Consider the following 15,258-nt stretch of genomic DNA (forward strand, 5'->3'; position numbering starts at 1 on the left):
CTTAAATGTGTTTTTCATCCATGAAGTAGTTTTCTTAAAGTTATAAGTCAAAATAAGTATCTTCATAGCAGTCTGTAAAGTGAATTATAAAGTAAGGAAGCGCAGTACCATCTTTGACCAGAAAATGTCTCCAAAACTCTAGTCAAATTAAATGAATCAGGGTTTTTTTTTTTTTTCCATTTTTAATGCAGAGTCTTATAGAAAAAGATTAACAGCATCTGCGATATGACAGCATTTATAATAGCATTTCATCTATAAAAAAGAACATCTTATTCACATTTCAGTAACAGCATTTAAAATCACTTATTTAATAAACAAAACATAATTTATAAAAGCATAAGAACCAGGTTTTACCTTCTATTTAATCAATTTAAAAAAAAAACAAAAAAAAAAAAAACAGGGATTTTATTTATACACCTCATGAAAGACTTTGTCACCATTTTTTAAATTTCATTTAAAAAGAGTGCATTTTAAAAGGGCATTAATATGTTAAAAAACAGCCATAGTCCGCTCTATTTCGGTCCAAGTAAAACACTGAATTCATTCTCTCAGTTTTGTAAAGGTTTTATCCTGTTCAGAGTTCTAGCGCCGGACTGTAATCACGGGGGCTAATCACAGAGTGCAGTGAATTCTAGCTCAAGTTCACTCACTTTCTCTTCATTTAAACTTATTTAAACACAAACTAAAAGGTTCTACTCTCCTCTGTCCACTTTAAACATTCAGGACGGTTCTAGCTATTAATGCTAACAGATAATGTTAGCATCGCTGGCTTTATTTTAGCTTTAAAACGTGATTACTTCAGGATTTTCTCCAATTTTATTTTCAAATTTTACAATAAATAGTATTTGGAAAATGCCAAGTTATTTACCATCAATCACGATGCCTTTTGTAAGCTAATTAGTAAACTAGCATTTTTACTTGGACCCTAAGAGGACGGTTCACATCAGTTGTGATCTGTGGCAAAACCAGCGTGTGCTCAAAGCTCTAAGCTGAGATCAAATATACAGTTTTTTTCTTCCTTTCAGTATCATTAAACCCCAGGTGTTCGTGTTCATAAGGCTACGTCAAACCTACATAAGCCTTTCATGAAAAATGCCATTAACATCTAAAAAAGTGTCACACAACAAGCACCCGTTTCCAGGTTGAAACAGACTAAGGGTAGAGATCCTCACTGTTCGGCTGTGCTTTCACGTAGACTACTGTCTGTATCGCTAACGTAACGGTTTACGTACTTGCCCCTGTGCTACGATTGTAACTAAAGGCTCCCACTAGAGGGCAGACCAGAGAAAGTAAGGGGTAATTGTGGACTTGGCTCTGACATGGCATTCTTCAAAACTTTCCGCCATGCTGTTGATCACCTGTACTGCCCCCTATCATTTACGTGTGTACTGCGCGCGTTTATTTTCTGAGGACGTGCACAACCTACGCACCAAACAGAGGCAGGATACGTAAGGCAGCCAAGATTCATACGTAAACACGTAGCTAACAGTAAGTATATCTCTACCCTAAGGCGTCCTTTATGACAACTTTACACGTTTTAGAACAACTGCTTTATGTAGGTTTCTGTTATGAAAGGCTTATGAAGGTTTTCTGGAGCCGTGAGGACAAGCCCCTCCAGTAAAGTTAACCTTTTCTGTTTAGCATTTGTGTAAGTATTTGCTGCGTGTCTTTGCGGTCGCTGAGCTGGTGTGCTGGCCCTAAGGCACGCGTAACGTCTGATTGTCTGAAAGTAAACGACTGAAAGCGGTTTATGAATAAAAGAGGCACAACCAGCGAAGATCAGCTCAGATCGGATGGACAGAGGATGGTTATGGGTCTTCAGGGGGAATGGGGATACAGCTTTCACCAGTAGGGGGCGCTTTAGCTTCAGTCCAGGGACCTTTTTAATCATATCTTACTTACATCTTGATATTTTCTATAGATTTAGTGGTATTTATTAAGAATAGTGTTGTATGAGATAATACAGAACTAGCAGCTCGATCACGTATTTGATATAAAATCAATGGTCTATAAATATTAATAATAGCCAGTGTTCTAGTACAGTTTCATAAAAACAGTGTTATCCACTACGCCACACACAACTCAGAGTACAGTTCAATACTCTGTGATAGGAGAATGTGTATATTATGTTAATAGTTACAGTAGTAATGTAGTATACTGTAGTTAATTAGAACCACGTTATTTTATCTTTAGCAAGTAATTTACAATATATTTCCTTTTGATTAAACTTTTCTATTTTAAATAAATAAGGTCCCAGGACTTTAGCTAAAGCCCCTGTCTGAGAAGAAACGGAAAGAAAAGTAAAATGCTTTGTTCAGGACTGTGTTAAACTTCCTGCTCGAAAATGTTCATAAAATATTTTCACACAGAAAAACGTACATTTGACCAAATTTTACAAAATTAGAGCAGATTTCTGAGGAGAAAACTTGAGTGATTTCAGTGCAGCCTTCGTTTATTGTGTTTTCATTGTAACACATTGCTCTTTTTATTTTCATTCAGCCTCAGGTTTAACACCTTTTACAGGCCACTTTTTTTTTTCTTTTTAAAGAACGAACTTTTCAGCAAAACACCTCCTGATGGCTGTTAAATATTTCTAAATAAATCTTTAAAAGTGCAAAGATTTTCTCTTAACATTTGACAAAAATACAAAACCAAAAATGATAAATTCCAGTTTTTTTTAATTAAAATCAAAAACCAGTCGCATGAACAAAGCATTTGGCCCCTGGAGATGGAATGATTTGCTCCTAAACTAATATTTATTTCATTTTTCACAAAGGTATATATATATATATATATAGATTTATATAGATTTGTTATTTATGTAAAATAAATAAATACTATTAATCTATTTTAGTTCCATCCTTCTTTACCAAACGTAAATAAAAAATTTGGTCCAAATCATGAGCCAGTCATGTGACTAAAATTCTGGCCATCTCATTGGACAATGGAGAAATCTTAGCAACGTCCTTCAAAAAATGTACAAAATAAAAGTTCACTCTGGCAGCCTCAGAAAAAAAGGAAAAACTGACCAATGAGGGAAGAGCAATAGTACATTTAGCTTTAAAAAAAAAAACACAAAGAAACGTAAAGAGAAAAAGAAACGTACAGATCCTCTAAAAGGACGTGTGTTTGTTTGTTTGTTTTTTACTGTCGGCGTGCACCAGGTGTTACCAAGTGAACAAAGATACTGACAACATCAAAGGATCCTGATTTAAATTACTGTGGCACTTGATAATATCTGGTGCGCACATGTTTCATGTTAAAAATAATCCAGCACCTACTTTTAGAGGCTGAAATGCACTGAAATCCTTCAGAAAATGGCTTAGATTTAAATAATACTTTGATTTTAATAAAAAAGTTTTTCAGTGCACAGTGTCCCCTCCTTTTTACACATGCTCCTCTATAAAGGATTTTACTGATGGCAAATACAAAACATTTCATCTGTGTAGAGAAAACCTTCGGAGTGTGTGTGTGTGTGTGTGTGTGAGAGAGAGAGAGAGAGAGACAGAGAGAGAGAGAGACAGAGAAAGAGAGAGACAGAGAAAGAGAGACAGAGAGAGAGAGAGAGAGACACAGAGAGAGAGAGAGAGAGAGACACAGAGAGAGAGAGAGAGAGAGGTGAGATCAGATATTATAGATTGGACGTACGGTCATTTACAGAGCAGTGGTGTTTATATACACAGAAAAATACCTCAGAGTTCCTCAAACCTGAAATAAGTCGTCATTAGAACTGATCTCCTCTTGACAGAGTAAGTGTGGAGTACTGGGGGAGTACTGGGGGAGTGTTTGGACTGTACCCTGGGAGTGTTGGAGTGTTTGTATCGTGAGCTCGTTCACAGTAATCAGAGGTGGGTAGTTAATAGTTACACTGACTCAAATACATGTACTTCATTAAAACACTGACGCATCTGTACTTTCCTGAGTATTTTTAAAATACTTCTACTCAAGTATATCAGTGGGTGAAGGAGTCTACGTTTACTCAGCTATGTTTAGTCCTACTCAAGTATCTGAGTGTGAGTACTGTCCCTCACATCAGTCTGTGATCCTCTTGCCTGTGAGTGATGAGGAGGAGACCACTGAGAAAACCACCAGTGGTCCACTGTTCCACACGGAGTTCCACAGCACTTCTACGACTTACTCTTTTTGTTTTAAGCTTCCACTCAGTTTTTTTGGGGGGAAAAATACTTTTCTGATTGCCTTTCTCGCTGTGATTGGACAGTGGTCTGATCTGGACGCTGCTGGACACATCAGTATTGCTTTAAATGCTCCACGTCTACCATTCGGATGATTGTTTTAATCAAATATAGTGAAGTATCTTCTTCTAAAAAACACATCATCGTCTGAGAGGGAGGCGTCTTAACGACATCAGCGCTGACTAATTCAGGGGGAACCCTCTAATAATGATTTCAAGTAATTAATTTTGAGGTTGTGGTTTAAGCTGTGATTGTTTTTCTAGAAGTGAAGGTCCAGGCCTGAGTTCATAACCAACACTAACAAGGTCTGGGTCTAACTCTGGTACAGAAGCTAAACCCTTGTTGTGAGACGGTGATGTTTATAACCAAGGCAGGAACTAACGCTGGAGCTCAGCGAAATGGAAACTTTGTTCTTTAAAACTGTGAACTCAGAAACGATAGCGGTTTTAATGTAAGAATAACGCACCGACTGTTGTTCCATCTCAACCTTTCCTTCGTCTTGAAATGTTCACACAGTGTAAAGCACAGCTGCTGTTTTTGAAAGATTTAGAAAAAGGTTCTGATACGAAAGCGATGATGTGTATCGTGTGTGTGACGAATGTTCGTAAAAAGTCTTGGTTGGTCATGGGTTTGCAGAAGAGTGACTGTTAAACGGCTGAATCTTTTCCCCAAGTCATACACCTTTACAGTGTAAAAGTTACTCTGGTCTTTGTCGTCGTTGTTGTCGTCGTTGACCGAGTGGTACATTCTCTTTGAGCAAGTACTCGTTCAGTGTGGCTTTCTCTAGCACCTTCAGAGTCACAGCTTCAAAACTGACGACCAAAAACGTGAAGAAAGACATTAGAAAATCTCAATTTACTTCAGAGTCCATGGATTTAAAAAATGTCACTTGTTTTTACGGTGCAGCTTGTAGCGTATAGACCTTTTTCAGCGTTCCTCAGAGTCTGATCTCTCAGGGACAAATCAGCATCGGATCTTAAAGGCTTCAGGTCGAGTGGACTGCAGGCGTTAAGGCGACGAAGCTCCAAACCATGACCTTCACATCCACGGCGTGTCTGGAAAAGTTGTCAATTTAAGAAAGGTTTTTTTTTTTAAGTGAATCTCCTGATGGCACTGAGAGCACTGAGTGAGTCTCAAACATACGAAGGAACCGGAAAAACCAATAATAAGAAGAAATAGAAGAAGAAGGAATAGAGAAACAGAACCCAACAAGTACAAACTCTAGTCATGCCAATGGAAAACCAGATGAAAATTTTAAGTCCAGTGTCTAAAGGTTTTCCGGAATTTTTTTTTTTTTTTATAATTATTCCCCACCTTATATTTCCTTAAAAAAAAGATCATTCTTCTGTGTTGTCATAGGCTCATGTAAGGCATTCACAGGTCCATCGATTTGTCAAAACAAAAAAAAATCGATCAAACATAAGGCAAAAAAAAAAAAAGGAAAAGAAAAAAGTGATCATTTTTCAGCCCCATTTTTGAGGATGGCTTCTTCAGAAAGAGAGGAAAAAAGGAGAGGTGTAAGTCTCCGTCCAGCGGTGACACAGGCTTCTTGTTCCTCTCTCTCTCTCTCTCTCTATCTCTCTTTATTTTTATCAGTTTGATTAATTCTTCCCATCTCTGAGCCCCAGAATGATCTTGCAGTGATTGTAAATGACCTCCAGGGGGCTCCAGTGTTCCTCATCGCTGAGCTCCTCTCCGGTCAATGGCTTCTCTTGGAAACAGGAGGCGATAAAGCGCCGACGCAAAACGCCACCAAGCAGGAAAGTGTCCCCTCTCGTACTGCAGGAACTAGAGGAGAGAGAGAGAGAGAGAGAGAGAGAGAGAGGTGTTTACTCTACTACAGTGTCATAATAATGAGAGTAATGGCCTCTAGAAGGCGCTGTTTACTGTATTATTTTATTTACACATAAGCCCCGCCCCCTCAGCTAACTTGCCAATCAGGCGAAGGGACACTGAAGTTTGTGGGCGCGGCTTACGGTTCAGTGGAGCAGTGTGCTGATTGGTCAGAAGAGAAGAGGGGGGAGGGTATTGCAGGGTGTTGCATAAGCAACCGCCACCACGTTACACACAAACACACACAGTGTGGCCGTTAATATCCCAGAAGAGGGCAGATTATCTTGCTCTTTAGCTGTTTATTATGATGAATGAATGTGCTCAAGGCTTAATTTTTAATACAGCTATCCAGCTCTTCATTGTAATAGAGCTAATACCACACACACACACTACACAAATAATAGAGCTAATTTACCACACACTACCCTGCTAATACTGCTAATATACCACCCATACACACGCCATAGCAACCACACACACACTACACTGTTAATACAGCTAATACACTATAAAACACTACAGCAAAAACGGCTTATATACCACCCACACACTACACAGGTTTTACAGGCAATTTACCACAAACACTACAACAATATATCACCCGTACACTGCACAAATATAGCTAATATACCACAGACACACACACAAAATACACAGCTAATGTATGATATTACAACAATATACCACCCATACACTTCACAAATAATACACTTTATATCCCACACACTACACTAATGCCATTACCACACATGCTACACAGATAATGCAGCTAATAAAACACACACTACACCAATAATAGGCTAATATATCACCCACACACTACAATAATAACATAGCTAATGTACCACGTTTATATCCTGCAGGTGAGTGCAGTGTTCTTCACCTTCCACGGATACAAAAGCAGAAGATCTGTACGAGTGCCTAGGGGTACGTGACACACCGGATCACAGCACATGGGCCGAGTCTTCAAGGGTCCAGTTAGCGACCTCACATGCCCAGGTGAAACTCTGTGAAGTCTCATGGTTCGGAGTTGTGGTGTTAACAGGGGCACCCTGGTGGGTCCTCTGCTCCTATATCCCATGGTAGATGAAGAGTGCTGCACTGACTTGTAGGATATGTGTGGGGCGTCCTGCATTGAATGTGGACGCGAATTCTGCCAGAATCCTTGTCTCTTTGGATGTACAATTCTAGTCAGACACCACTAGTAATGGTCATCCGTCCGGCTGAGACAATATTCCTAGTCCTGATATACAAATATAGCACTTCTAATCCTGGCATGTGTGCTCACTGCCCCCTAGTGTTCACTAGTGTGTGTGTGAATGTGTGCACTGCACAGTTTGGGTTTAATATGGAGAAAACAAATCCTCTGTGTGCAAGGATATATGGCCAATATAATGATTCAGATTCTAATATTCTTTAACAATAAAGGATTTTAAAACTACAGCTAATATAGAAAAATACTATAATAAATCTCAATTACTGTATTAATAAACAACTAATGGCTAATACTATGGCTAATATACCACAGCGGTAAAGATAATATATCTTAAATTACTAGAACAAAAGAGCTAATACTTCTACAACAACACAGCTAACACAATACAATGACTCAGCTAATACAGTCACTTTAGCATAAAAAAGCTAACACAACAATACAGCTGATACACTACAACAAAAATAAACTACTAGAAATCAATAGAAGTTACTACATTAATACACATTTACTATTATACAACAATATAACAAATATGCTAACTAATAAAAGACAATAACACTGTAACAACAATGTAGCCACAACCTTGGCTAATCTCCTACTACAAGAGAGCTAACATTCCAGTGAACATACATCACTATATTATTCCCTCCCACCCCCCCCTCTCTCCTCTCTCTCTCTCTCTCTCTCTCTCTCTCTCTCTCTCTCTCTCTCTCTCTCTCTCTCTCTCTCTCTCTCTCTCTCTCACACACACACACACACACACACACACAGCTGTAAAGTTAGTTCACATTTAAACCAGCGGTCATGTAGCTGATGACGTTGCGCATGAGTCACAGTCTAAATTTAGTCAGAGGTATAAACGCACAGAGAATCGCTTCTCGCTTCAGTCTGTCCCCAGCAGCTCCACTGGAGGCACCTTAACAATGCTGTACACCTTAAACACACCATAACAGACACTCCTACAGTAACACATTCCACCTTAAAAACACCACAACAAGCACTCTACACACATTATACATGGCCAAAATTTGGGAACAGCTGTTGTGTTATACAGCCCAGTGCTGGGGGCTTTATACCCCTCTGGCTTCCTCTTGGCATTGGGCCTAGTGGGTTATGGCTCATGTGCAGCTGACTCCTATTTTATTTCATGGTTTTCCACAGAGGTTATAACACCTCTGTCACCTTAAAGCAGAGGAGTTCATTCATTGTAAGAGTGGATCACACAGGTTTGGACCTCAGATACCAGCTTCACTAAGAACTGAACGTCCTGTTCTTTTTCTTTGTTCCTTATATTTATGTTTTTTTATGCTTCACTTCATTTGCATAAGTGTTTGCCAGCAGATAAGATGAACAAGTGCCAGTCAGGGTGTAGGTAATCTGATAAACAATCAGAGTGCAGCCCCTGTCTGACTCTAATGTAAACCAGCTTTCGGTGAACCATCCGTCACGCTGAACTGAAAGTAACCAGACACACTCCGGGACACAGTGCGGGATGTTTGTTTATTTATACTTCTCTTTCACATGGAAAGCAAACAAAACAAAGTAAAACATTCTGTTACTAAACACTGCTCTAAACCTAAAAAATATAAGGAACAGATCCTTTGAGATCTTGAAGTGGAATAACAAGGGTGGTGTTTTTTTTGAGGCGACAGCTTCTGAAACTAACACACAACTTCTTGCTTTTTACAATGCCACTACTACGAACTCCTTTTAGGTGAAACCCATTGTGCTTTTACTGTCTGGGACCAGCTACACACGCTCATGACGCCAAATGCCAAGAGTCAGAAAGAGAGGTGTAAAAGCTCCCAGAGGTGTGTTGTGAAGAAACAAAATATCACTACTTTTTCATGGCTGAATACCATCCAGCCCTCACAGCAATGTTCCAACGTCTGACGTAGAGCCTTCCCAGACGAGTACAGGTTGTTATTGCTGCAGATACATATACACATCCGATGAATGGCCTTCCTTTCTGGAGAAATTCTGTACGTGTTTACTGTCATGTAAATACCCTGATAGTACACAGAGTAGTAAAGTCAACGCAACACAAACCACAGAAGCTTGAGTCATCTCCGAAAATCAAAAGCGGTGGGAAGTTAACTGCTCTCTGAGTTGAACTGTAGGCGTTTTCGCGGCTAGCAGACACAAAACTATTGATCACAAAGACAGTCTCCTTCTCAGATTTCATACTTTGCCTCATACATTCTCACTGTAAGAAGGCTTTGGTGAAAGAGCACACTGTCGGATTAGTGCACACTCCAGGGACGTAGGGGCTTCGGTTGTCGGGGGCCGATTTCACACTCTCTGGGTTCAATGAGTTTTAAAAAACGGTACAGTTCATGAGGCTTAAAGAGGCTTAATGTGAAGTGTGAAACTACTTGTTTTTATCATTGCAGGGGACTACAATGAGATTTGGATTTAGAAGTCAGTGAGTTTCACCCATCCGTGGCAGTGTACACACACACACACACACACACACACACATAAGCAAGCAGCCCCCTCTACATCCACGGAGCAGTTGAAAATGACTTACTTCTCCTTTACACTAATTACAGCTCTCAGCCAATGACATTATGTCATGTTTGGCATCAAACCTTCGCCAGTGGAGGCTTCCAGACTCTGCGCTCTCTGAGTTCAATCTGATCTGTAATTCTGTCCCAGATTTCCACCTCAAAAACCTCAGGAAAACACTGCAAACACACCCTCTCTCCCTTCCTTACCGTCTCTAAGTGGTCCCTCTGAAACTGGTCTCCAATCTCGCGCAGCTTCTGTCCGATCTGCACCTCCACACTCATCACCTCTTCACCTTCCTCCGCTCTCCTCTCCATCCTGATATCATGCGCCTCCTCCTCTATTGGCTCCTGTTGTCCATGCTCTTCCTCTCTCGCCGGAAAGTGAGGGGGAAACTCAGGTTCACCTTCAGGGAAGAAGATCAGACCTGTGCACATGTTAAAAATCAGACTCTGTAATCATCATCATGTTTGTGTCTCATTTTCCTCAACAACATTCTGGACACAAATTAAGTACTTTATAATGAAGAAAACAGTGATTCTGACAAACTGCAGTACACCACAGGAAGCATAGGGGGCTTCCTATATCTTTTGTTATTTTGTGTTGTAGACATTGCTCAAGGATTTATTTAGCGATGTCATGAAAAACATTATTTTAGTTCCCAAAAGACGGATTTTTTAAAGGTGATGTAAGGTTTTAGGAACATTTTGAACTTACGCGTGTTTTTACAGCACATTTATAGCAGTATTTCCCCAGGAAAACAAAGACAATATTAAGACATTTGGTCACCCTTACTGCGTAGAAGAGACGTGGTGTCTTCAGCAGGTGTGCTGGGACTGGAAACTAACCCCAGCCCGACTGTGCGCTGCAGTGCTGAAGCGGTTCCACAAGAGGACGCTGTCCTTGAGCCCGAGGCCCTGCAGCGAGGAACCGTCTGAACCAGAGGCATTCTCCCTCCTCCTCCCCCAGAGTTCAACGTGGAGTTATCACTCTGCGGCTCTCGTGACGGCGTTTCTCTGTTCTCGTGTGTCCTCTCGCAGCGGTGAGACAGCAGAGCCAAGTCCTCGTCCTCATCCTCCATCAGCGGAAATCACCCTGAGAGACAATAACGAGCCACGAAATATTACTCACAAAATCTTGAAAACATGCATCTGAGCCTAAAGTCACAACACCCAATGACAACAGTGATCTAAAGGAGTATAAAACCCACCGGCCCGGGGCTGGAGACCTGTGGAACTACCTCCTTCACCGTGATGGAGCTTTAATCAATACCTGACCTTCCCAGAAGAGCAGACACCTCCTTTTCAAAGACATTAGATGATTTTCAGAAGCATAAATGGCTAAACCAGCAAAACAATTAGGAAAAACAAAAGCGACTGAATGAGTACAATGAGCTGAAACTCGCCTCCTCTTAAAGAGGGACCTTCCAGACATGCAAAACCTTTCCAAAGATAATAGAAATGATGTAAGGGCCGGCAGAGTTTATGCAAAAAACGCTAACAGACTCAAACCAGCCACAGTCCGTACGACATGACTCTTCATGGACGTCCCGTGCTAACGTCCTGTGGTTTTTATCTTTTTGAACTGATCAGAAATCAGCTGCTCTCCCAACAAAACCACAGAAACTTCAGAGTTTCAGAGTTCTTATTCAAATGAGCAAATTCACAGAAACCAAAGGATTATCAGATAAACAGCGTGAAACAAAACATGACACAGACACCTCAACAATACCCTTTCAAAAGCCTTTATACACGCAATGGAAATGTTCACCAAAACCATTTCCACTCCACGTTCTGAGCTCTTTAGATGGATGGAGGTCACTTGTGGAGGTGGAGAGAAAACATACTGTTGGGTGTGTCTTGGAGCTGTGAAGACGTCTGGCTCCATTCACCAACTGAGATTTCTCTCCGGTCAAACACTTCATGCTAGAAAATGTTTAAATAAATATCTGTGTACGTACTGACCCTCAAAACATATATTTGCAGCAAGGATGCACCATAAAGATTCTGACTTCCTATTTGGATTTCTCCATACCGCCTTAAATTTAAGCTGGAATTAATATTTTTAAATTGTCTACTTTAATAGTTCAAGAACTGAAAATCCAAAAGCTTTAGTAATACGGCTTTTTGTGTGGATCTGGGGCAGAAACATGTTTCCCACGGGTGTATATTGATTTGGACTCTTGATATCTACAGCACACATAATACTGATTTAATACAGGAATTTAATTTGTGAAGATTCCACAAAGTGAAAAAAATCGATCTCAAATATCGACTGAAAACCACGGGGTAAAATCGCGATTCGAGCACCACTTAAAACAAGCACCGCACCACTCCCTTTCTCCAGTGCCACTGCTCTGCTCTGGTGTGGGGTGAGGCTTGTGTGGTTTATCTGGGGTTTGGTTTAAAACCTGACTGAAAACATCCTGTGACAGAACTTATGAAAAGAACCGAACCAGAAAATATACTAAGCATTGACCAGTGTTTTGTAAACAGTAGATAACTAACATAAAGCGAGAGGGATTTAACAGACTTACAGTGGATAAATCAGCCTTCAATCAAACTCTAAACAATGCCCATTGTTCATTTATAGTTTAGCTACAAATCAAAATAACAGCATCTACAAACACTACAGACTGCAACCGCTTCCTTACTCCTGCCCTCTACTTCTTCTTCACCGAGTTCCTCTCACATTTCTGATGTAAACAAAGCCCAAAGCGAGCACAAACCCAGCTCTGTGACACTCACCGCCAGTTTTTACTCCTTTCCCGCTTTTAATCAAAGACTCCCAGCGGTTATAAACCTCGTATGTCCACTGTTATGTCCGGTTTTCGTGTAATTTCCAGCCGCAGAGATCTCCTCTCTCCAAAGCTGCAACTTGTCTGGAAGGAGCTGAGAGTGTTTTGCCTGAACACGAGTTCAACTCAGACCACGCCCACGGCACATGATATGCTAATTAATTAAAGGAGACGTCCGGAGGGGGCGGGGCTGGGGAGGTCGGGTGTCTGGTGATGTGAGGACCGTCAGCCCGGATCATAGCGAGTTATAACTCTACCACACAGAGCCCCGCAGGGTTTAGTCATTTACAGCAAACTGCTTCACACAGGCTCACAGTTCAACTCCAACACTCTACAATAAACAAGAATTTATTGTACAGCACACAGAGCCCAACATATCAACCCAACCCTCAACTCATTCAAACACACTACTCAACCCAACACACAATACAATCAAACACACTACTCAACCCAACACACAATACAATACAACCCAACATACTACTCAACCCATATCACTACTCACCCCAACACACTACTCAACCTATATCACTACTCACCCCAACACACTACTCAACCTATATCACTACTCACCCCAACACACTACTCAACCTATATCACTACTCAACCCAACACACTACTCAACCCAACACATAATACAACCCAAAACACTACTCATCCCATATCACAACTCAATCCAAAACACAATACAACCCAACACACTACTCAACCCAACACATAATGCAACCAACACACTACTCAACCCATATCACTACTCACCCCAAAACACTACTCAACCCAACACACAATACAATCAAACACACTACTCAACCCAACACACAATACAATACAACCCAACATACTATTCAACCCATATCACTACTCACCCCAACACACTACTCAACTTATATCACTACTCAACCCAACACACTACTCAACCCAACACATAATACAACCCAAAACACTACTCATCCCATATCACAACTCAACCCAAAACACAATACAACCCAACACACTACTCAACCCAACACATAATGCAACCAACACACTACTCATCCTATATCACTACTCAACCCAACACATAATATAACCAACACACTACTCATCCTATATCACTACTCAACCCAACACACTACTCAACCCAACACATAATACAACCCAAAACACTACTCAACCCATATCACTACTCAACCCAACACACAATGCAGCCAAACACACTACTCAACCCTTATCACTACTCAACCCATAGCATTACTCAACCAAACAGACAATACAGCCAAACATACTACTCAACCCTTATCACTACGCAACCCAACACACAATACAACAAAACACACTACTCAACCCATATCACTATTCAAACTATTTCACTACTCAACCCCACACACTAAAACCCAACACTCTACTATGAGCAACACAGCAACAGAGGACAACACATACACATATGAGCCCCTGGTGTGTAAAACTGGGAAGATTGATTTGTCTTTAACTCCTGTTGTACACAGAACTTCCAGACATGCAAAACAAGCTAACTGGCTCAAACTAGCCACAATCCATACCTGGTCACTTTAGGAACTTAGCACATGATATGACTCTCCTGGACGTCCCGTTCTCACATCCCTCAGGAAATTAATATTGTATTTTTAACTGATCAGAAATCAGCCGCTGGCCTCAACGAAATCACAGAAACATCAGAGTTTCCCAGAGACCGTATTCAAATGAGGAAATGTTAAGCAATTTCCCAGAAACCAAAGAATCATCAGGTAAACGGTTGATGTTTTTATTTATTTACATAGAATTTTATATTCTCTGATGAAGATGTGTGCCATTGTTTGATCAGTGTATTGACAGGTGAGTGGTTTTTAACAGATTATTCATTCATTCATTGTCTGAAACCCCACTCACTGCATCACACACTCACACAGTCACTCACACACTCACACCTGTTGATACATTCACATGGAAAATCCACCTAACAGTGTGTGTGTGTGTGTGTGTGTGTGTGTGTTTGGACTGTGGAAGGAAATCGGAGGAGGGAGGAAACCCACAAAGACACAGGGAGAACACACCTAACTCCTTGAGGACAGTGACCCGAGCTGGGTCTTAAACCCACAACCCAGGACCCTTCAGCTGTGTGACAGTGACACTATCATGTCAAGATACTACAGGCAAATTAAAATCTGTCCTGGACTTAACAACAATTCTGAACAGAGATTCTCAATTTAACGGAAATATAGTCCAAGTCTAGTCTTAATACCAGTTAGAAAATCTGACCCACACATTTTATCTTTAATCCTCTTCCCTGACAAAGCAGGATTAGCCTGTGTTTAGCTGTATTTTTATAGACAGAAGTTGTTACACATTTGTAAACAGACATCTGGAGCTTATTATGCTTACTAGGATTTAGCATGCTAATAACCACAGCGCTGGATTCCATGTAATCTGTGCATGCTTATATTCCCCAAACACACACCTGACCAAAATGATTGGCTAATAATCAAGGTCTTCATTCAATTCACCACTCATTTATCAAACTCATATGGTGTTAAAACTAAGAGAAAAATGGACAGATGGCAAAAACGACTTGGACACCAACAGCTGGAAAGTGAGTTGATTTTCTAAGAGGAACTAAGTGAAGAGAGAACACACCGCTGCACAATTACTCGCTGAATTAAAAATATTGGGGAAACAATAAAATCCTAAATGTGATTTAACGTTTTTGTTGTAAGTTT

General features: G+C 40.5%; 1 protein-coding gene across 1 annotated transcript; it reads right to left on the reverse strand.

Moving 5' to 3' along the window:
• Positions 1-181: 181 nt before the first annotated feature.
• On the reverse strand, positions 182-12,651 carry bmf2 (BCL2 modifying factor 2). The gene is made up of 4 exons (XM_066677691.1): positions 12,498-12,651; positions 10,546-10,845; positions 9,960-10,177; positions 182-5,981 (listed from the first exon to the last, which is right to left on the reverse strand). The coding sequence occupies exons 2-4, from the start codon at positions 10,829-10,831 to the stop codon at positions 5,871-5,873; spliced, it is 615 nt and encodes a 204-aa protein (XP_066533788.1). The 5' UTR covers positions 10,832-10,845; positions 12,498-12,651; the 3' UTR covers positions 182-5,870.
• Between the last annotated feature and the right edge of the window lie 2,607 nt (positions 12,652-15,258).

Source organism: Hoplias malabaricus, chromosome 7 (genome assembly GCF_029633855.1).
Source record: "Hoplias malabaricus isolate fHopMal1 chromosome 7, fHopMal1.hap1, whole genome shotgun sequence".
NCBI lineage: Eukaryota > Metazoa > Chordata > Actinopteri > Characiformes > Erythrinidae > Hoplias > Hoplias malabaricus.

Bases quoted from the DNA above. Each gene is read 5' to 3' on its own strand.
- bmf2 (XM_066677691.1), bottom strand. From the start codon at position 10,831: ATGGAGGATGAGGACGAGGACTTGGCTCTGCTGTCTCACCGCTGCGAG. The intron at 10,178-10,545 runs GTAAGGGTGACC...ACATGTGCACAG, and splicing joins CACCACGTCTCTTCTACGCA to GTCTGATCTTCTTCCCTGAA. The intron at 5,982-9,959 runs GTAAGGAAGGGA...TCTCTCCTCTAG, and splicing joins AGAGGGACCACTTAGAGACG to TTCCTGCAGTACGAGAGGGG.